Source organism: Pristiophorus japonicus, chromosome 1, assembly GCF_044704955.1.
Source record: "Pristiophorus japonicus isolate sPriJap1 chromosome 1, sPriJap1.hap1, whole genome shotgun sequence".
Classification (NCBI taxonomy): Eukaryota; Metazoa; Chordata; class Chondrichthyes; family Pristiophoridae; genus Pristiophorus; species Pristiophorus japonicus.
In genome coordinates, this window is record NC_091977.1 from 468448277 (window position 1) to 468471711 (window position 23435).

The 23435-nt window shown below is 43.8% G+C and overlaps 1 protein-coding gene across 1 annotated transcript in view; it reads right to left on the reverse strand.

Moving 5' to 3' along the window:
• cdh17 (cadherin 17, LI cadherin (liver-intestine)) overlaps window positions 1–23435 on the reverse strand; it is a 213119-nt gene that overhangs the window by 32360 nt on the left and 157324 nt on the right. The window contains exons 16-17 of the mRNA XM_070876328.1: window positions 22571–22801; window positions 7701–7820 (exon numbers count right to left, since the gene is read on the reverse strand). Coding sequence (XP_070732429.1) covers window positions 7701–7820; window positions 22571–22801 — 351 coding nt within the window. The remainder of the gene's footprint in view (window positions 1–7700; window positions 7821–22570; window positions 22802–23435) is intronic.

Below are 23435 nucleotides of genomic sequence, written 5' to 3' on the forward strand. Positions count from 1 at the left end.
TCAGGTCTTATCTATCGGCCGGCCAGATGCAATCAGCAGATGATTTTCCTCTTCGCCAGATCAGCGAGTTGTAACGGGTTGCCTGTTTGGCGCATGAAGCTCACTGAGAAAGTGCTAATGGAGCTCAAAGCTGTTTTGGGTGGGTGCTACATACGCATCATTGACATCGAACCCATTCTATGCTCAACCCGAAAGTCTCCCCCAGATCACTTTCTCTGAATCATTTTAACTGCTCAACAGTCTACAATAGAGTACCAGTTACCGCCTTATTCCTTAACTCTAACCAAAGTGTTTCAGCTTTTGCACCATTCCATATATAATTGCTATGTTTTGTAATAATGGGGTATATCTTGACTATGTGACAGAGTAAAACAGGTGATACCGAATCAGCAGCCAATTTTACATCTGTCCCGAATTTAATTTCCTTTGAAGTCCACGGTAATCAGGAGAGATGTAAAACAGGTTACCGATTCATCATCGCCCATTTTACTCTATCGCACAAAGTCAAGATCTATCTCAAAATGTTTGATTAACACGGTTATTCCTCCTCCCATTTTCCTACCAAATTACTCATTAATATTTTGCAGCCAAAACTGTTCCGCTCCTAATCCTGTCCTAGCCTAAGCCGTGTCTCTATTTATGCTATTATAGCATACCCTCCCCATAGTGATTTGTGCCACAAGTTCATCAATTTTATTCACAATACTTTGCGAATTTAGAAGCATATAACGCAATCCTGCCTTTGTCTGATTGGCAGTCGTTTCATACAATCATAGAATAGTACAGCATAGAAGGAGGCCATTCAGCCCATCAAGTCTGGGCCGTCTCTTTCGAAGAGCAATCCAGTAAATCCCACTCCCTCGCTCTTTCCTCATACCCCTGCAATTATTTTCTCCTTCAAGTATTTATCCAATTCCCTTTTGAAGGCTACTATTGATGCTGTATTCACCAGCCCATCAGGCAGTGTATTCCAAATCCTAACTACTCGTTGCATAAAAAAGTTTTACCTCATGTCGCCTCTGGTTCTTTTCCTAATCACCTTAAATCTGTGCCCCTCATTTAATCCCCCCTCCTTCTGATCTGTCTTTACAACTTTCCTGCATTTCTCTTTTATCTTTCTTACACTCCTGTCCCTTTTGCTTTCCTTCCTGTCTCCTCTTGTTATATTTTTTTTCCTCCTCTTCATTTAAGTTTTAAACCCTTTTCCACAGCATTAGTTACTCTCCCAGTGAGGATATTGGTCCTAGTTTTGTTCAGTTGAAACCTTATTCACCTTGTATAGGCCACTTTTCAGCCAGAACTGGCACCAATGTCCCTATCTAAGGGCTAGACTTTCCACTAGGGGGCCATCGCCCCAAAAAATGGCAGATGTTCCAGAGATGTGGGACGTCTCGGCCTTGCTGATCACCAGTACATCGCCCATTTTTTTTTTAGATTTTCCTCTCGGCCTTACCCCGGCGATGTCAAATGGACGTTGTGATTTTTGGGCGATCTCATGATCACCCATCTAAAACGGAAGTGAAGAAAAAAAGCTTCCCTAGCAACGGTAGTGTACGCATGTGTGGGTTTTTTTTGTGGGTTTTTTTGCTGCGTTTTGGGAGGTCAGGGGTCATCACACATGCTCAGAAGCAGAGGGAGGCTCAAAGAAAGAGAGAGAGAGGAAAAGTCTTGCGAATATCAGTTAAGCTTGTGCCTGTGTAGATTATCCTATTTTATTTAATTTTTGAAATAATATCCGTTTGTAAATTATTACTTATCACATAAAATTACCCTAACCCTTTAGTATAAAAATATAAATACTGTGTAAAATAGTAATTTTACTAAGTAACATAATGGAGGCCGAATTGGACCGTAAAAGGGCTAAGCCCTTCAGCGAGGAGGCGAGCGAGGCTCTGGTGAGCATCGTGAGCGGCAGGTGGGTGGACTTAACACGGGGTGGGCAGGGGAAACCTCCATCCCGTGCATCCCGTCGCATATGGCAGAGATTGCCGACGTGGTGACGTCAACATCCAACAAACTGCGGACTCCGAACCAGTGCCGCAAAAGATGGAACAGCTTGTTGTCTGCAGCCAGAGTAAGTTGCATTTTATATTTAAAATTATACATATTTTATATTTAATTGATGTTTGAAAATTTAAATTGCAATATTCAATGTCATTTCGTTATAGTACTAATTAATTAAATTATGAAATAATTTATGCATCCTAAGACTAAGGTGAATTTTATATTGTGCAATATTGTTCATATTGTTCATAATCAATGCAAGGTTGTAATCAAACATTGAATTATGTCAATCTGAAATGTTTATTACCAAGTCAATTAGCTTAAGCCATGCAATGTTATCTTATCATTTACATAAGAAGATTTCACTAAATAGGGCCGAGCAAAGGAAGTCAGGTAGTGGCTCGGTTCAGCTTCAAACTCTGAGTGAATATGAGGAGCTTGTGGTGGCCCTAGTGGGGCCTGTCAGCCGTTCGGTCACAACCCGTGGTGTGGCCGAACCCACCCTCGAGTCTCGTGAGTAATGGGAACTATGCAATGTATCAAACATTACCAAATGCATCTTTAAAATATCTTACATACTCTTGTAATGTCCTTCAATAATAATGCTTTATGATAATGCTTTATGACTTTTGCGGTATTTATGATTCACGAATGAGTTTACGTCAGCCCTGTTGAACCATTGTGCATATGGGGTATTGAAAATTAGTCATATGTATTGGGTTATTGAAAAAGTGTTATGTATTGATATGTATGTTTAATAATAATGAGCACCCTTAATTTCCTATTAAGTCGTATTTAAATGCTTTATAAATGTTTAGAAACGTCATTTGTATCTTTAAGGGCAAGTGTGTGTGGAATCTGAACAAGAGACATCGACGAGCGTGCAGGAGGAAGAGGAGGAAAACACACGAACTGTGGAGGAAGAGCAGGAGGTGGAGGAGGCTTTGGAGGAGGAGGAGGAGGAGGAAGATTACCTTGTTTTTGTGGGGGGGAACAATCTGCGGCCATCTCAATTGAGATGGAAGAGGCACCGGGACCAAGCGGTGAACAGGTGGTGACGCCAAGGCGTCAGATTTTGCCAACGCCGACCCCACGGAGGTCAGGTCAGTGGGGTGGGCAATCGCCTTCCATGGAGGGCCAGACGGAGAGCTTGCTATCCCTGTGCAGGCAGACGGTCGCAATCGGTCGCAACCTTAACCAGTTCTCCGCAAGCTAGAGCGAGTTCAGCATGAACTTCTCCAACTGGTCTTCCGCGCAGTCACAGACACCATGGGAGACGTTGGAGGAAGTTCGTGAGCAGACCGCCGCAACCAATGCCCTTCGGCATGCGTTGTTGGCTGCACACACGCTGCACCCCAAGGTGTCATGTCAGCTCTCAGCGAGACCCCGAGCACACAAACGAGTACGGAGGACATCAGGCTTCAACTTCCTCTCCTTCACCTCCACCACAGCAGGAAGTCTCGCCGTCCCACACTGCACAACGTCTTGGTGTCGGTCAACGTAGACCAAAACGGGCGGGTGGGGTAAGAATACGGGGCGGGAAAGGACCTGGAGGGAAACGTGGCCACAGGTAGGATGGCGGGGGGGTGGGTGGGGTGTTGTTTACCAATGTTTACTTGTTTAATTTTTGAAAAGCCATCGTAAATTGTTATCGTTATGGTTGTCTTGATGTTAATTGTTATCGTTATCGTTGTGTTTAATTCGTTGGGATTTGAAGGGAAGGGTGGGTTGGGGGGAGGGGGGTGAGGTGGTGGGTGGAGGGAGGATGTTAGTTTATTAAAATTAGTTTCATATTTTGTGAATTAAAAACCTTTTTGAATTCAACAAATATTTTGGTGACTTCTATCTTAGTTACATTAGTTAACAAATTTACAGTTGTTCATCATTATTTGTTTATTCTTTTACTGTAGCATTGCTTTCCTTAAACTGTACTTAAAGTAACCTTTAATGCCAATGATATGCCAGTACAGGCAAGACAACAATGAGAACCCCACGCAAATGAAACTTTTAATTAACTATAACTGTAAATGAACTTTGAATATCCACAATGATAGTTCATGCAAAGCGTTCATTAATGAGCTGCTGACGCAAAAGCTTAGCGCCCGTGTAACTGCCCCTGGCTACTGGTCTTCGGGAGGGGTGTGGTGGTCCCGGTGCTAGATCGCCAGGCTGATTGAGCTCCCCTATGTCCTCGCCTGCGTCCTCTTCCTCCTCTTCCGCCTCTTCCTCCTCTTCATTCTCTTCATCCTTGCCGGCTGGTTCTGCTGTCTCCCCTCCTTCTGGAGGTGGACCTGCAGCCCGATCTGGCATTACTTGTCCTCTTCTTATAGCTAGGTTATGCAGCATACAACACACCACAATAAACTCTGCGACCTGGTCAGGGTGGTACTGTAGGCTGCCTCCAGAATGATCCAGGTATCTGAAGCGCTGCTTTAGGACTCCAATTGTCTTTTCAACGATGTTGCGAGTTGCTATGTGACTTCATTATACTGTTTCTATACTTCAGTGACGGGATTACGTAGAGGGGTCATCAGCCAACTGGCAAGACCATATCCTTTCTCCCCCAGCATCCAACCATGACCTTCTGGCTGATTGACAAACAGGTCAGGGATAGCACTTTCACGTAAGATGTGCGCATCATGGATGCTGCCAGGAAATGTAGCATTTACTGTTAAAATTGTTTGATTGTGGTCGACAACAAGCTGCACATTTAGTGAGTGGAACCCCCTTTCTGTTACAAAACACCTCCGCGTTCTTTAAGGGTGCTTTCAGGGCAATGTGCGTGCAGTCTATTGCTCCCTGCATCTTGGGGAAGTCTGCTATTCTTGGAAACCCAAAGCCCTTTCGGTCTGTGCCTCCCTGGTCATTGGGAAGCTTATGAAGTCCATCCTGCGAGCGTAAAGGGCTTCAGTCACCTGTCGAATGCAGCAGTGTGTAGCGTACTGAGAGATATGGCAGAAGCCTGAAAAGATCCCGATGCGTAGAAGGCTAGGGCAGCAATAACCTTCACCTCAACGCACAGTGCGGTTCTGATGGTGCTGGAAGGTTGCAGATCACCCTTGACGAGTTGACATATCTCATCGATGACCTCCTTCCGGAATTGCAGCCTCCTAAGACAAGCATTTTCAGACAAGTTCAGGTAAGATTGTTTTTCCAAGTACCTTCGTTGGCTGTACGGTCGCCTCCTCTGTCTTCGTCTCTGTATACGCATTACTCTGCCACCTCTTCGATTGATCCTTTCAGTAACCAGTGTGTGAGCAGTTGAAATTAAAGGCAGGGAAAGCATAGACCCCATATCACTATCAATAATTACTTTCACTAATTTTAATAATCTCTCTACTCTATACTCTCTAATCACTGTACTCTGCACTCTCTGTACTCTCTACACTGTATACCAGTCAGTTTGATAGGCCCCAACAATATCAGTAAATCATTTCTCTATGTAAAAGCTATTTACAAAACAATTTCAATATATAAAACCTATTTGCCAAAAATAACTTGATAATACCTCTTTATATTCCCTGTTCCAATATTCTGAGTACAATTATCTTTAAATTAATTCTCTAAATAACTCACAACTATGCCTCCACCCTTCCTTCGAACATCAAAATGGCCCCATATTGCCCATTTCCTTTTCTTATGCCCAGTAAAAGCAACTATTTCTCAGCACTCTTTTGGGCCTTGCATCGGCCCAGCGAAGTGCATGCTAGGTGCCGAAACTTGGGATGGGCCTTGTGTGGGCGATCATTTGGGCGATCTACTCGGCGATCAAAGTGGAAACTGTTTTTCCGGTGATGTTTTGGGCCTAGTTTCCACTTTTTGCTCAAAATGGGCGATAGGGGTGCATTTTGGGCGATAGATGGGCGATGTGAAGTGGAAAGTCTAGCCCTAACTATTTGCTTCCTTACACCATCTCTCCAGCCTTGCTTTTATCTTATTATTCCTACGGCATGTAGCACTGAGATGGCTACCCTCGATTCAGGACTCTCGGTTACAATTATAAAAACACCCTTCTATACCCTTAATTATAGAATCCCCTATCTATTACACATGAGAGCAGATAGTGGTCTCTGCATTCCACTGAAACTGCACCTCTAGGCAGAACTGTCAGTGCAACTTTCTGTCACCTGACATTACATGACAAACCTACAATGTTCAGAAGAAATCCATTCACATGGTACTTAAACAATTGAACAATTTAAATGATTCCTAGTAATGAACAGCCAAAATACAAAGAGATCTGAATAAGTTTGAAAGGATCAGCTAATGAGTGGCTAGTACCATTAATGTGGACAAAGACATGGTGAATAGGCTAGGGAGGGAAAATAAACAATGGGAATATAAACTAAACAGCTGTAAGTTACAAGGCATAGTACAGGAGAGGGATCCAGAGATATTGGTGGATAGCTCACTGAAATAATCAGCACAGAATGCAGAAGCAGTAAGGAAAGCTAATCAACAACAACAACTTGTATTTATATAGCATCTTTAATGTAGTAAAATGCCAAAGGTGTTTCACAGGAGTGTTAGAAAACAAATTTGATGCCAAGCTGCACAAGGAGAAATTAGGGCAGATGACCAAAAGCTTGGTCAAAGAGATAGGATTTAAGGAGCGTCTTAAAGGAGGAAAGAGAGGTAGGGAAGCGGTGAGGTTGAAGAAGGAAATTCCAAAGCTTAGGGCCGAGGCAGTTGAAGGAATGCATAGCCAGTGGGATAAAGAACAAATCCTGAGAGGTGATGTTAAATGCATAAACGGCTACTTCTGGAATACTGTGTACAATTCTGGTTGTCATATTACAGCAAGAATATCCATATATTGGAGGCAGTGCCGAAAAAGGCAGCCGAACTGAAACCTAGCTTAAAGCATCTGAGCTGAAATCGGGTAGAAGGACTGGAAATGTTTATTTTGGAGAAATAGAAAAAAAGGAACTCGCATTTAATTTTTCACCTTTCACAGCCAATGACGTACTTTTGAATTGCAGTCACTGTTGTAATGTAGGGAAATTTAAGGAAACAGATACATTAGAACATAAGAACATAAGAAATAAGAGCAGGAGTAGACCATTTGACCCCTCAAACCTGCTCCACCATTTAATAATATCATGGTTGATCTGAGCTTGGGCTCAGTTCCACTACCCTGCCCGTTCCCCATAACCCTTCACTCCCTTATCGGTCAAAAATCTGTCTATCTCCACCTTAAATATATTCAATGACCCAGCCTCCACAGCTCTCTGGGGCAGAGAATTCCACAAAAATTTATGACCCTCTGAGAGAAGAAATTTCTCCTCATCTCAGTTCTCATCTCAAATTACACCCCGATATGTTCAAGATTGCTGCGAACTCTAGAGCCAGGGAACACAGGCTCAAGTTTAGAAAAGGGAAGGTCCACAGACAGTTCAGATTTAACAATACAGAGGATGGTGATTGTGTGGAACAAATTAGAGAGACAGTGTTGACAGATAACATGGAACATTTTAACAGAGATATATGAGGGAATAGGCAATTGAGAGATATTAGCTTTTGGGACCAACCAGATAAGTTGCAGAGTTTTTGCTATGTCCCTATTCATGGCTCGGGTTCATGGGTCACAAGACAAAACAACATGATTTACTTACAAAATGGCCACTTGTTGTAATTGGCACAATCATGCGCTAAGCACTAGTTAGAATTTTAAGAAGATTCCAATGAACCTTTACCTGTTATGGAATCAAGTCCATGTAGAGGTGGAGAGCCGCTGTCATAAATTGTCACAGGAATCTTATATTCATTTTCCGTATTGTGTTTGTCTAATTTCATGGTGGCAGAGACATGGGTACCTGTGAAGACAAATACTGCTGTGGTGACATTGCTCAGGTACAAGAATTCGCAAATACACTAAAGGGATTCCAAAAATAGTCACACCTCGCTATTAATTAATCCCACATGTTTGTGATTGTAAAATAAAATTCTAGTTAGATTATTTTGTTGCAATGCAGCAACTGTGTGTCAATTTGATTTCTCTCCTTAGGTTCCTCTCCTAAAATTAGAAATGTTTTCGGACAAAATATTAGGCTCCGAACATAAATCAAGAACAGGTGGATGAGATGAGATTTCCAGCCGTCAGCCCAGGGTAGAGGACAGCCATCTGAGTTTCCAGGCTCCCCCTTGTTTGTGAGTGAGCTGCAGGTGGGAAACGTGCTCCCTATAGATAGCCCGCCCATTAGGGGACAGGGGGTTCTTAAGACCCTGCTGCAGCTAAAAAGGGCAGTATCTTTTTTGTAAGCAACTGCTCAAACAAATCTGAGGAGTTGCAGAAAATTGCCTGAGGGCAGTCAAGGGTACCTAGTTCTCAGTCCTGGTCATGGAGCTCCAAGTGCAGCGGGTTCAGGAGCTAGCAGACACTCTCTTCCCATCAGATGGTCAGTATGTTCCATTGCAAAAGCTGATCAAAATCTTCATAAAAGCTGGTAGAACTCCAGAAAAGCTGACAGCTGAAAACCAACTCAGAAACTACATTTGGAAAGCAGTGACAGGATCGGCATGGATTTATGAAAGGGAAATCATGCTTGACAAATCTTCTGGAATTTTTTGAGGATGTAACTAGTAGAGTGGACAAGGGAGAACCAGTGGATGTGGTGTATTTGGACTTTCAAAAGGCTTTTGACAAGGTCCCACACAAGAGATTAGTGTGCAAAATTAAAGCACATGGTTTGGGGGTAATATACTGACGTGGGTAGAGAACTGGTTGGCAGAGAGGAAGCAGAGAGTAGGGATAAACAGGTCCTTTTCAGAATGGCAGGCAGTGACTAGTGGGTTCCCGCAGGGTTCAGTGCTGGGACCCCAGCTCTTTACAATATACATTCATGATTTGGATGAAGGAATTAAGTGTAATATCTCCAGGTTTGCAGATGACACTAAACTGGGTGGCGGTGTGAGCTGTGAGGACATTAAAAGGCTGCAGGGTGACTTGGACAGCATGGCAGATGCAGTATAATGTGGATAAATGTGAGGTTTCCGCTTTGGTGGCAAAAACACGAAGGCAGAATATTATCTGAATGGCGGCAGATTAGGAAAGGGGGAGGTGCAACGAGACCTGAGTGTCATGGTTCATCAGTCATTGAAAGTTGGCATGCAGGTACAGCAGGCGGTGAAGAAGGCAAATGGTATGTTGGCCTTCATAGCTAGGGGCTTTGAGTATAGGAGCAGGGAGGTCTTACTGCAGTTGTACAGGGCCTTGGTGAGGCCTCACCTGGAATCTTGTGTTTAGTTTTGGTCTCCTAATCTGAGGAAGGACGTTCGTGCTTTGCGGGAGTGCAGCGAAGGTTCACCAGACTGATTCCCGGGATGGCGGGACTGATATATGAGGAGAGACTGGATCAACTGGGCCTTTATTCACTGGAGTTTAGAAGGATGAGAGGGGATCTCATAGAAATTTGTAAGATTCTGACGGGACTGGACAAGTTAGATGCGGGAAGAATGTTCCCAATGTTGGGGAAGTCCAGAACCAGGGCACATAGTCTTAGGATAAGGGGTAGGCCATTTAGGACTGAGATGAGGAGAAACTTCTTCACTCAGAGAGTTGTTAACCTGTGGAATTCCCTACTGCATAGAGTTGTTGATGCCAGTTCATTGGATATATTCAAGAGGGAGTTAGATATGGCCCTTATGGCTAAATGGATCAAAGAGGTATGGAGAAAAAGCAGGAAAGGGGTACTGAGGGAATGATCAGCCATGATCTTATTGAATGGTGGTTCAGGCTCGAGGGGCCGAATGGCCTACTCCTGCACTTATTTTCTATGTTTCTATATTTCTATGAAACTATAGGCCTAATGACCTATGAACACAAGGGTTTGAGGTGGGATCTAGGCAGGTCATAACTTAAACTGTAAGTGTACAACATTTGATCACTTTTATTGGAGTAGAAAATCCTGAAGTATATGAAAGTGCAGTTTGCAGCAGTGGTGAATTACTAAAGAAGCATGTGAGTGCTGAGGGTGAGATTCATTTTTGCGGGGAATCAGGGTGGAACATGCTTCTCTTCTGAAGGTTTTGATGTCTGGGACCACACAGAAGTAGGCAACAACACAACTTAACACATAAAGTTAAAATAAATAGGTTAATGATCTACTGCTAAGAAAGTGGGCAGAGGAATGTCAAGTAAACATGCTAAACATTCATCCACAATTAGCACCAATAGAAAATTCCTCATCTATGTTTTTCATTTGTCAAAAAAAATATACTTTCTTCCATTGAAAAAGAAGTACACACAGCAAACGTTAAAGAAAAAGTAAAGTATACAAAAATGGGTTTTTCAGGATCAGGCAAGGGAGCTCAGTTTCGTAAACTCAAGTGTACCTGGCTGATTGCCTCTAATCTCGGGGTGACATTTTATCTCTTATCGATTATTATTCTGTCATCTCAATCCTCACACTTCCCTTTGGATGTTGACTTCTCTAATATGATGAGATGGGCTTCCCCTCAGTTATTCCATGGAAATCATGGAAACAGAACTCAACCATTTACACATAAAGGGCCCAAGTTTCCACACGATAAAAAACGGGCGCCCCTCCGAGCTGGGCGCCCGTTTTTCGCGCCTAAAACGGCGCCGGAAAAAAAACTCGCGATTCTGGAGAGCCCTGCAGCTCCTTGTCTGTTTGGCGCGGCGCCCAGGGGGGCGGAGCCTACACTCACGCCGATTTTGTAAGTGGGAGGGGGCGGGTATTATTTAAATGTGTTTTTTTCCTGCCGGCAACCCTGCGCGTGCGCGTTGGAGCGTTCGCGCACGCGCAGTGTGAACGAAACATTGGCACTCGGCCATTTTTGTAGTTCTTTGTAGCCGTTTAATTTTTGAACATTTTTTAATAAAAGCACATTGCCATCAGCACATCAGCACTGAGGCTTCCTGCAGCCTTCTCACTGTCTCCTTCCCCCCCCCAGCGGGAACGTCTTCCTCCCCACCCCCCCCCGCTGCGTTCGGTCGGTCGGGCCCGCACTCCCTCCCGCCGTCTGGAACGTCTTCCTCCCCCCCCCCCGCTGTGTTCGGTCGGTCGGTCCCGCACTCCCTCCCTCCCGCCCGCCTGCCGTCGGGAACGGCTTCCTCCTCCCCCCCTGCCGTCGGGAACGAACGAACAAATTTGTGAGGCTGGCTGAAGCACTTTCACACAGGTAGGAAGATGGTTTATTTAATCTTTTCTTTGCTTATAAATGTTTATTCAGGTTGGATTTATTTGTATAATATTTGTAGAAGTATAAATAAGGATTTATTGTAGAATTTAATGACTTCCCTTCCCCCCCCCCCCCCAACCTCGTTCTGGACGCCTAATTTGTAACCTGCGCCTGATTTTTTAATGTGTAGAACAGGTTTTTTCAGTTCTACAAAAATCTTCACTTGCTCCATTCTAAGTTAGTTTGGAGTACGTTTTCACTGTGGAAACTTTGAAATCAGGCGTCGGTGGCCGGACACGCCCCCTTTTGAAGAAAAAATTCTGTTCCAAAGTGAAACTGTTCTAACTGACTAGAACTGCAGAAAAAAAAATGTGGAGAATTGCGATTTCTAAGATAGTCCATTCTCCACCAGTTGCTCCTAAAAATCAGGCGCAAATCATGTGGAAACTTGGGCCCAAACAAACTAAAAACAGCTAAGTAACAGAATATAACCGCAACTCACACACAAACAAGCCAATGGCCCACACTTTGCAGCAGTACTACACTGTAGTAAAACCACAAAATATGGTAATCGCAGCTTAAATTAAGTAAAGCTCATTAGCATTTCTATCCCAAAGTTTATTTCCAAACCCTGTCAATTTCCCCGATGCTCAATAAAGCCCGTTAATGTATTCCTCTGTACCTCAAAAATGGGCCTGCAACTAGTCTTGAGAAAAAGAAATCTTTATATAACACAACAGTCAAACTTGCACCAGAAAGTTCCTTTGCAGAAAATTAAATGTTTTAAGAGATTAGTGAAGACAAATGTAGATCACTTGCAGTCAGAATGAATTTATAATGGGAAACAAAGAAATGGCAGACCAATTGAACAAATACTTTGGTTCTGTCTTCACTAAGGAAGACCACAAATAACCTTCCGGAAATACTAGGGATTCGAGGGTCTAGCAAAAAGGAGGAACTGAAGGAAATCTTTATTAGTCAGGAAATTGTGTTAGGGAAATTGATGGGATTGAAGGTCGATAAATCCCTAGGGCCTGATAGGCTGCATCCCAGAGTACATAAGGAAGTGGCCCTAGAAATAGTGGATGCATTGGTAATCATTTTCCAACATTCTATTGACTCTGGATCAGTTCCTATGGATTGGAGCGTAGCTAATGTAACCCCACTTTTAAAAAAAGGAGGAAGAGAGAAAACAAGGAATTAAATACCGATTAGCCTGACATCGATAGTGGGGGAAATGTTGGAATCAATTATTAAAGATGAAATAGCAGCACATTCGGAAAGCAGTGACAGGATCAGTTCAAGTCAGCATGGAGTTATGAAAGGGAAATCATGCTTGACAAATCTTCTGGAATTTTTTGAGGATATAACTAGTAGTGTGGACAAGGGAGAACCAGTGGATGTGGTGTATTTAGAATTTCAAAAGGCTTTTGACAAGGTCCAACACAAGAGATTAGTGTGCATAATTAAAGCACATGGTATTGGGAGTAATGTACTGATGTGGATAGAGAACTGGTTGGCAGACAGGAAGCAAAGAGTAGGAATAAACAGGTCCTTTTCAGAATGGCAGGCAGTGACTAGTGGGGTACTGCAAGGTTCAGTGCTGGGACCCCAGCTATTTACAATATACGTTAATGATTTAGATGAAGGTATTGAATGTAATACCTCCAAGTTTGCAGATGACACTAAGCTGGGTGGCAGTGTGAGCTGCGAGGAGGATGCTAAGAGGCTGCAGGGTGACTTGGACAGGTTAGGTGAGTGGGCAAATGCATGGCAGATGCCGTATAATGTAGATAAGTGTGAGGTTATCCACTTTGGTGGCAAAAACAGGAAGACGGAATATTATCTAAATGGTGACAGATTAGAAAAAGGGGAGGTGCAATGGGACCTGGGTGTCATGGGTACATCAGTCATTGCAGGTACAGCAAGCGGTGAAGAAGGAAAATGGCATGTTGACCTTTCTCGCGAGAGGATTTGAGTATATGGGCAGGGAGGTCTTACTGCAGTTGTACAGGGCCTTGGTGAGGCCCCACCTGGAATATTGTGTTCAGTTTTGGTCTCCTAATCTGAGGAAGGACATTCTTGCTATTGAGGGAGTGCAGCGAAGGTTCACCAGACTGATTTCCGGGATGGTAGGACTGACATATGAAGAAAGACTGGATTGACCAAGCTTATATTCACTGGAATTTAGAAGAATGAGACGGGATCTCACAGAAACATTTAAAATTCTGACGTGACTGGACAGGTTAGATGCAGGAAGAATGTTCCCGATGTTGGGGAAGTCCAGAACCAGGGGTCACAGTCTAAGAATAAGGGGTAAGCCATTTAGGACCGAGATGAGGAGAAACTTCTTCACTCAGAGAATTGTGCACCTGTGGAATTCTCTACCACAGAAAGTTGTTGAGGCCAGTTCATTAAGATATATTCAAAAGGGAGCACTTAATGGCTAAAGGGATCAACCGATATGGAGAGAAAGCAGGAATGGGGTACTAAAGTTGCATGATCAGCCATGATCATATTGAATGGTGGTGCAGGCTCGAAGGGCTGAATGGCCTACTCCTGCACCTATTTCCTATGTTTCTCTGCTTCTAAAAGCTCCATTTTAGCAGCCTAGTTGTTACATCACATTATTTGGAGGAAAAGTGTGAAATAAAAATACTTGTAACTGCAACTGTCAGAAACCATTAGCTCACTCAAAATATTTCTGCCTCAAAATTATTTTCAACCAACAGTGGAAGAAAGATCAGTTCTAGTAGCCATCAGTTCTACCCTCCAATTTATCCAATTGGTTCTGACAGTCTCCAGTTGTGCCTTCTGACTAATATGATTGGTTCATATTGATGACGTCTGATCCCAATGAAAAAAGCTGATATATTTCATGTGGAACGCCACCAAGCTAACATTTTAGTTGCATCTAAAACAAAATAATGTGCATTCTGGAAATCTGAAATAAAAACATTGGTTGTAAAGCTGACTATCATGGCGAGTTGGAGAATGGTTTGGCAAGAGGTAACACATAATACAAAGGACAACAGTCCCAATGCAGCAGCTGGGGAATTTAAATTCAGTTAATTGAATAAATCTGGAATACAAAGCTAGTGTTAGTAATGGGGACCACGAAACTATCGGATTGTCATAAAAACCCATCTGATTCACTAATGCCTTGGGCTATCCTATATGTGACTCCAGAGCCACAGCAATGTTGTTGACTCTTAACTGCCCTCTGAAGTGGCCTAGCAAGTCAATCAGTTGTAACAAATCGCTACAAAAAACAATAAGAAGAATAAAACCGGACGGACCACCCAGCATCGAACTCAGCACAGGCTATGGACGTGATAATGGCACACCCAGCCCAGTTGAACCTGCAAAGTTTTCCTCACGAACATCTGGGGACTTTTGCCAAAATTGGGAGAGCTGTCCCACAGACTAGTCAAGCAACAGCCCGACATAGTCATACTCCCACAATCATACCTTTCAGCCAATGTCCCAGACTCCTCCATCCCCATCCCTGGGTATGTCTGTCCCACCGGCAGGACAGATCCACCACAGGTGGCAGCACGTGGTATACAGTCAGGAGGGAGCAGCCCTCAATATTGATTCCGGACCCCATGAAGTCTCATGGCTTCAGGTCAAGCATGGGCAAGGAAACCTCCTGCTGATTACCACCTACTGCCCTCAGTCAGCTGATGAATCAGTACTCCTCCATGTTGAACACCACTTGGAAGTAGCACTGAGAGTAGCAAGGGCAAAGAATGTACTCTGGGTCGGGGACTTCAATGTCCATCACCAAGTGTGGCTCGGTAGCACCACTACTGACCGAGCTAGCCAAGTCCTGAAGGACACAGCTGCCAGACTGGGCCTGCGGCAGGTGGTGAAGGAACCAACACGAGGAAAAAACCTACTTGACTTCACCTATCTATCTGTTGCAGATGCATCTGTCCATGACAGCATAGGTAGCAGTGACCACCGCACAGTCATTGCGGAGATGAAGTTCCATCTTCACACTGAGGACACCCTCCATCGTGTTGTATGGCACTACCATGCTAAATGGAATAGATTCAGAATTGATCTAGCAGCTCAAATCTAGGCATCCATGAGGCGCTGTGAGCCATCAGCAGCAGCAGAATTGTATTCCACCACAATCTGTGACCTCATGGCCGGCATATCCCTCACTATACCATTACCGTCAAGCCAGGGGACCAAACGTGGTTCAATAAGTATTGTAGAAGAGCATACCAGGAGCAGAACCAGCCATACCTAAAAATGAGGTGCCAACCTGGGGAAGCTGCAACATAGAACTACATGCATGCTAACCAGTGGAAGCGGCATGCTATAGACCGGGCTAAGTGATCCCACATTCAACGGATCAGATCAAAGCTCAACAGTCCTGTCACATCCAGTCGGGAATGGTGGTGGCCAATTAAACAACTAACGGGAGGCGGTGGCTCCATTAATATCCCCATCCTCAATGATGGCGGAACCCAGCAGATGAATGCAAAAGACAAGGCTGAAGCTACTGCAAACATCTTCAGCTAGAAGTGCCGAGTGGATGATCCTCCTGAGGTCCCCACCATCACAGAAATCAGCCTTCAGCCAATTCAATTAAAGCCACGTGATGTAAAAAATCAGCTTAGCGCACTGGATACAGCAAAGGGCATGGGCCCCGACCACATCCCAGCTGTTGCGCTGAAGACTTGTGCTCCAGAACTAGCCGTGCCTTTAGCCAAGCTGTTCTAGTACAGCTACAGCACTGGCATCTACCCGACAATGTGGAAACTGCCCAAGTATGTCCTGTCCACAAACGCAGGACAAATCCAATCTGGCCAATTACTGCCCCATCAGTCTACTCTCAATCATCAGCAAAGTGATGGAAAGTTTCATGGAGAGTGCTATCAAGAGGCACTTATTCACCAATAATCTGCTCAGCCATGCTCAGTTTTGGTTCTGCAAGGACCACTCAGCTCCTCATTATAGCATTGATCCAAACTTGGACAAAAGAACTGAATTCCCGAGGTGAGGTGAGAGTGAAGCACCTTGACATCAAGGCAGCATTTGATTCAGTGTGGCATCAAGGAGCCCTAGTAAAACTGAGGTCAATGCGAATCAGGGGGAAAACTATCCACTGGCACAAAGGATGATGGTTCTAGTTGTTGGAGGTCAATCATCACAGCCCCAGGACATTGCTGCAGGAGTTCCTCAGGGCAGTGTACTAGGCCCAACCATATTCAGCTGCTTCATAAATGAACTTCCCTCCAAGATCAAAAGTGGGGATGTTCGCTGACGACTGCCCAATCTTCAGTTCTGTTCGCAACTCCTCAAACAATGAAGCAGTCCATGTCCACATGCAGCAAGACCTGGATGACATTCAAACTTGGCCTGATAAATGGGAAGTAACTATTTACAATTTATATTAACAACTTGGATGAAGGGACTGAGTGTAACGTAGCCAAGTTTGCTGACGATACAAAGATGGGAGGAAAAGCAATGTGTGAGGACACAAAAAATCTGCAAAAGGACATAGACAGGCTAAGTAAGGGGCAAAAAATTTGGCAGATGGAGTATAATGTTGGAAAGTGTGAGGTCATGCACTTTGGCCGAAAAAATCAAAGAGCAAGTTATTATTTAAATGGAGAAAGATTTCAAAGTGCCGCAGTACAGCAGGACCTGGGGGTACTTGTACATGAAACACAAAAGTTTAGTATGCAGGTACAGCAAGTGATCAGGAAGGCCAAGGGAATCTTGGCCTTTATTGCAAAGGGGATGAAGTATAAAAGCAGGGAAGTCTTGCTACCGTTGTACAGGGTATTGGCGAGGCCACACCTGGAATACTGTGTGCAATTTAGGTTTCCATATTTATGAAAGGATATGCTTGCTTTGGAGGCAGTTCACAGAAGATTCACAAGGTTGATTCCGGGGATGAGGAGGTTGACTTATGAGGAAAGGTTGTGTAGGTTGGGCCTCTACTCATTGGAATTCAGAAGAATGAGAGGTGATCTTATCAAAACGTATAAGATTATGAGGGGGCTTGACAAGGTGGATGCAGAGAGGATGTTTCCACTGATAGGGGAGACTAGAACTAGAGGGCATAATCTTAGAATAAGGGGCCGCCCATTTAAAACTAATATGAGGAGAAAGTTCCTCTCTCAGAGAGTTGTGGATCTATGGAATTCCCTGCCTCAGAGAATTGTGGAAGCTGGGACATTGGATAAATTTAAGACAGAAATAGACAGTTTTTAAATGATAAGGAATTAAGGGGTTATGGAGACCGAGCAGGGAAGAGGACCATGATCGGATCAGCCATGATCGTATTGAATGGCGGTGCAGGCTCGAAGGGGAGTATGGCCTACTCCTGCTCCTATTTCTTATGTTCTTACGTTCTTATAAAATTCGCACCACACAAGTGCCAGGCAATGACTAACTCCAACAAGCAAGAGTCTAATCACCGCCCCTTGACATTCAACGGCATTACCATCACCAAATTCCCTATCATCAACATCCTGGGAGTCACCATTTACCAGAAACTTAACTGTATCAGCCACAGAAATACTGTGGCAACAAGAGCAGGTTGAAGGCTAGGAATTCTGTGGTGAGTGACTGACTTCAGAAAGTCAGGAGTGTGATGGAATCTCCACTTGCCTGGATGAGTGCAGCTCCAACAACACTCAAGCAGCTTGACTCCATCTAAGACAAAGCAGCCTGCTTGATTGGCAACCCATCCATAGAAACACAGAAAATAGGTGCAGGAGTAGGCCACTCGGCCCGTCGAGCCTGCACCACCATTCAATAAGATTAGGGCTGATCATTCACCTCAGTACCCCTTTCCTGCTTTCTCTCCATACCCCTTGATCCCTTTAGCCGTAAGGGCCATTTCTAACTCCCTCTTGAATATATCCAATGAACTGGCATCAACAATTCTCTGCAGTAGGGAACTCCACAGGTTAACAACTCTATGAGTGAAGAAGTTTCTCCAATCTCAGTCCTAAATAGCTTACCCCTTATCCTTAGACTGTGACCCCTGGTTCTGGACTTCCCCAACATCGGGAACATTCTTCCTGCATCTAACCTGTCCAGTCCCGTCAGAATTTTATATGTTTCTATGAGATCCCCTCTCATCCTTCTAAACTCCAGTGAATACAGGCCTAGTCGATACAGTCTCTCCTCATATGTCAGTCCTGCCATCCTGGGAATCAGTCTGGTGAACCTTTGCTGCACTCCCTCAATAGCAAGAACGTCCTTCCTATGATTAGGAGACCAAAACTGAACACAATATTCCAGGTGAGGCCTCACCAAGGCCCTGAACAACTGCAGTAAGACCTCCCTGCTCCTATACTCAAAACCCCTAGCTATGAAGGCCAACATACCATTTGCCTTCTTCACCGCTTGCTGTACCTGCATGCCGTCTTTCAATGATTGATGTACCATGATACCAACGTCTCGTTGCACCTCCCCTTTTCCTAATCCGCCGCCATTCAGATAATATGCTGCCTTCGTGTTTTTGCCACCGAAGTAGATAACCTCACATTTATTGATATTATACTGCATCTGCCATGCATTTGCCCACTCACCTAACCTGTCCAAGTCACCCTGCAATCTATTAGTATCCTCCTCACAGCTCACACCGCCAGCCAGTTTAGTGTCATCTGCAAACTTGGAGATATTACACTCAATTAATTCATCCAAATGTATATTGTAAATAGGTGGGGTCCCAGCACTGAGCCCTGCGGCACTCCACTAGTCACTGCCTGCCATTCTGCTTCCTGTCTGCCAACCAGTTCTCTATCCGCGTCAGTACATTACCCACAATACCATTGCTTTAATTTTGCACACCAATCTCTTGTGTGGGACCTTGTCAAAAGCCTTTTGAAAGACCAAATACACCACATCCACTGGTTCTCCCTTGTCCACTCAACTAGTTACATCCTCAAAAAATTCCAGAAGATTTGTCAAGCATGATTTCCCTTTCATAAATCCATGTTGACTTGGACCGATCCTGTCACTGCTTTCTAAATGCGTTGTTATTTCATCTTTAATAATTGATTCCAACATTTTCCCCACTACTGATGTCAGGCTAACTGGTCTATAATTACCTGTTTTCTGTCTCCCTCCTTCTTTAAAAAGTGGGGTTACATTAGCTACCCTCCAGTCCATAGGAAATAATCCAGAGTCGACAGACTGTTGGAAAATGATCACCAATGCATCCACTGTTTCTAGGGCCACTTCCTTAACTACACTGGGATGCAGACTATCAGGCCCCACGGATTTATCGGCCTTCAATCCCATCAATTTCCCTAACAAACTTTCCCACCTAATAAGGATATCCTTCAGTTCCTCCTTCTCACTAGACGATCGGTCCCCTAGTACTTCCGAAAGGTTATTTGTGTCTTCCTTCGTGAAGACAGAACCAAAGTATTTGTTCAACTGGTCTGCCATTTCTTTGTTCCCCATTATAAATTCACCTGTATCTGAATGCAAGGGACCTATGTTTGTCTTCACTAATCTTTTTCTCTTCACATATCTATAGAAGCTTTTGCAGTCAGTTTTTATGTTCCCAGAAGCTTCCTCTCCTACTCTATTTCCTCTCACCTAATTAAACCTTTTGTCCTCCTCTGCTGAATTCTAAATTTCTCCCAGCCCTCAGGTTTGCTGCTTTTTCTGGCCAATTTATATGACTCTTCTTTGGATTTAACACTATCCTTAATTTTCCTTGTTAGCCACGGTTGAGCCACCTCCCCCGTTTTATTTTTACTCCAGACAGGGATGTACAATTGTTGAAGTTCATCCATGTGATCTTTAAATGTTTGCCATTGCCTATCCACTGTCAACCCTTTAAGTTTAATTTGCCAGTCTATTCTAGCCAATTCACGTCTCATACCATCGAAGTTACCTTTCCGTAAGTTCAGGACCCTAATCTCTGAATTAACTTTGTCACTCTCCATCTTAATAAAGAATTCTACCATATTATGGTCACTCTTCCGCAAGGGGCCTCGCACAACAAGTTTGCTAATTAGTCCTTTCTCATTACACATCACCCAGTCTAGGATGGCCAGCCCTCTAGTTGGTTCCTCGACATATTGATCCAGAAAACCATCCTTAATACATTCCAGGTAACCCTCCTCCACCGTATTGCTACCAGTTTGGTTAGCCCAATCAATATGTAGATTAAAGTCGCCATGATAACTGCTGTACCTTTATTGCATGCATCCCTAATTTCTTGTTTGATGCTGTCCCCAACGTCATACCTACTGGAAGGTGGTCTGTACACAACTCCCACTAGCGTTTTCTGCCCTTGGGTATTCCGCAGCTCCACCCATATAGATTCCACATCATCCAAGTTAATGTCCTTCCTTACTATTGCGTTAATTTCCTCTTTAACCAGCAATGCTACCCCACCTCCCTGAACATTGAATATCCCTGGATGTTGACTTCCCAGCCTTGGTCACCCTGGAGCCATGTCTCCGTAATCCCAATTATATCATATTCGTTAATAGCTGGCTGCGCAGTTAATTCATCCACCTTATTACGAATACTCCTTGCATTGAGGCACAGAACCTTCAGGCTTGTCTTTTAAATACATTTTGTCCCTTTAGAATTTTGCTGTAATGTGGCCCTTTTTGATTTTTACCTTGGGTTTCTCTGCCCTCCACTTTTACTTTTCTTCTTTCTATCTTTTGCTTCTGCCCCCATTTTACTTCCCTCTGTCTCCCTGCATAGGTTCCCATCCCCCTGCCACATTAGTTTAATCCCTCCCCAACAGCACTAGCATACACACCCCCAGGACATTGGTTCCAGTCCTGCCCAGGTGCAGACCATCCGGTTTGTACTGGCCCCACCTCCCCCAGAACTGGTTTCAATGTCCCAGGAATTTGAATCCCTCCCTCCTGCACCACTCTTCAAGCCACGTATTCATCTTAGCTATCCTGCTATTTCTACTCTGATTAGCACGTGGCACTGGTAGCAATCCTGAGATTACTACCATTGAGATCCAACTCCTTTAACATTCAATCCCTCCACCACTGGTGCACTGTGGCTGCAGTGTGGACCAGCTACAAGAGCCACTGCAGCAACTCGCCAAGGCTTTTTCGGCAGCACCTCCCAAACTTGCGACCTCTACCACCCAGAAGGACAAGTGCAGCAGGCGCATGGGAAAACCATCACCTGTAAGTTCCCCTCCAAGTTACACACCATCCTGACTTGGAAGTATATCACCATTCCTTCATCGTCCCTGGGTCAAAATCCTGGAACTCCCTCCCTAATAGCACTGTGGGAGTACCTTCACCAAATGGACTGCAGCAGTTCAAGAAAGTGGCTCACCACCACCTTTTCAAGGGCAATTAGGATGGGCAATAAATGCTGGCCTTGTTAGTGATGCCCATATCACATGAATGAGTGAAGACATAGATACACCAGGGCCTAGATGCAGTGCTGCAAGAAATTCAGCAACTTCACCAAGAGTGCTAAGGTAGGAATCCCACCTTACATCTCTCATTCTTCCCACATTTTGCCTTCACCGCTTCAGTCAACTCCTTACCTGCTTCATGTAACTGTTCATTATGTCAGAGGAAAGATTTTGTTGCACATCCTTTCTGCTATTTGTCACACGCTAATAAGCTGTCATCCCTTGTAACTACTTCTCCCTCTTGCCACACTTGATGCCTCTTCTTGTCATTATGTAAACAATGATCAACATTCAGCTACTTGATGAGGGCTCACACAAAAATGTATACCCTTTTGCTCTTCTTGCAGGAGAAGCATACACATAACATAAGGAAGTCAAGGTACTCGGAGAGTGAGGCGGGGCGGTGGGGGGGGGGGGCGCGGCGGGGGGAGGAGGTCCTCCCAAGATCCAGGCTCTCAACCCTTTAGAAGAGGCTGCCATTGACATTTTGGGAAAAGACAACTGCCTCATTATCAGAAATGGTGGAGCTGGAGACCTGATCCTACAGCAGGGACAAGATTACCTTGAATTTTATGAGCACTACAGCCCTGTGTGTGTCCACAGTCGGGATGGTAGGAGGGCAAAATTTCACGACAATGATGTTATGATGTCTGAAAACAAGTATTGCACAGATAATAATTTCTGAAACAAAACCAAATTACCTCAGCCAGTGCATCTGTTTACCATCCCTGAAATGGCAAGTTTCAAGCAATCACACGATGATAGACGAACATTAGACCCTGTGTCATCAAGTAAGTCTGAGAAATAGTTATTAACAACAAGTAGTAATTTGGAGCATGCTACCTAAGCATGTTATGCTGCATGAAGTCTCTAAAATTCCTATTGTGCAATCATAGTTTAAAGTTTATGTAAACAAAACAAGTGGCTTTAAAATACAATTTAAGATACAATTTTAGAACAGATGATGAGAAACACTGGATTTTCTTATTACAGATAAACAAACTTGAGCTACTGGCCTTCACTTACCATTTATTGGTTTAATATTCCATTTAATGTTTGAAGTTTCGTGAATAGAAAATTTGAATGGAGGGCCGAATTGTACATCATCATCTACAGCATGGATAATTATTTTCTTCTCTTCTTCTGCTGGGAGGCAAATGTAAAATGAAAAGGAATCTAATGCTAATTTAGGAAGGTGCTCATTAACATCTTGTAAGAAAACAGAGACTTCCACTGACGATCTCTTTTTAGGCTTATCTATAAGAAAGCACAAACCAATATTTGGTTAATATTAAACTTTAACGGGGTTTTATTAAAGCACAGTGTGGGGTTAATTAAAGCAAAATTGTGACAATCCTACAAACAACAAACATATCTTGTTCTACTCTGAAAAACTATTCTTAATCGCTAATAATAAAAACAGCTTAATTTTATATATTGACCCTCATTTCAACTAATGTCTCAGAGGCCTTTAGAGAAGAATGCAGAGAACATCGAACAGGACGTGAATGGATGTAGAGGTAAGTCGCAAAACTATCGGCAAGTTTTTAAGAAGGCTTTTGAAACCAGAGAGAAAGTTAGCAAGGCTATTAGAGAATTCTAGATGTTAGAGGCATAATGGCTGGAAGATTGGCGTGTGAAGGTGGAGCAGATGGGGTGAGAAACAAACAGCAGTCCAGAGCGAGAGGAATGGGGGATGCAGACTGGGATGTAGGATTAAAGAATCTATCCCACATAGGGTACTACAATTTAAAGATGATGACTGAAATCTTGTAAGCGAATTGCTGAATCCTGGAAGTCTAGGGTGCTGAACTTTGTGTCGGAGAGAACTTGGGCCACAGATTATCTGAAGTGTGAGAATAGTGTAGGCGGGGAGTCCAGTAATCCTGCA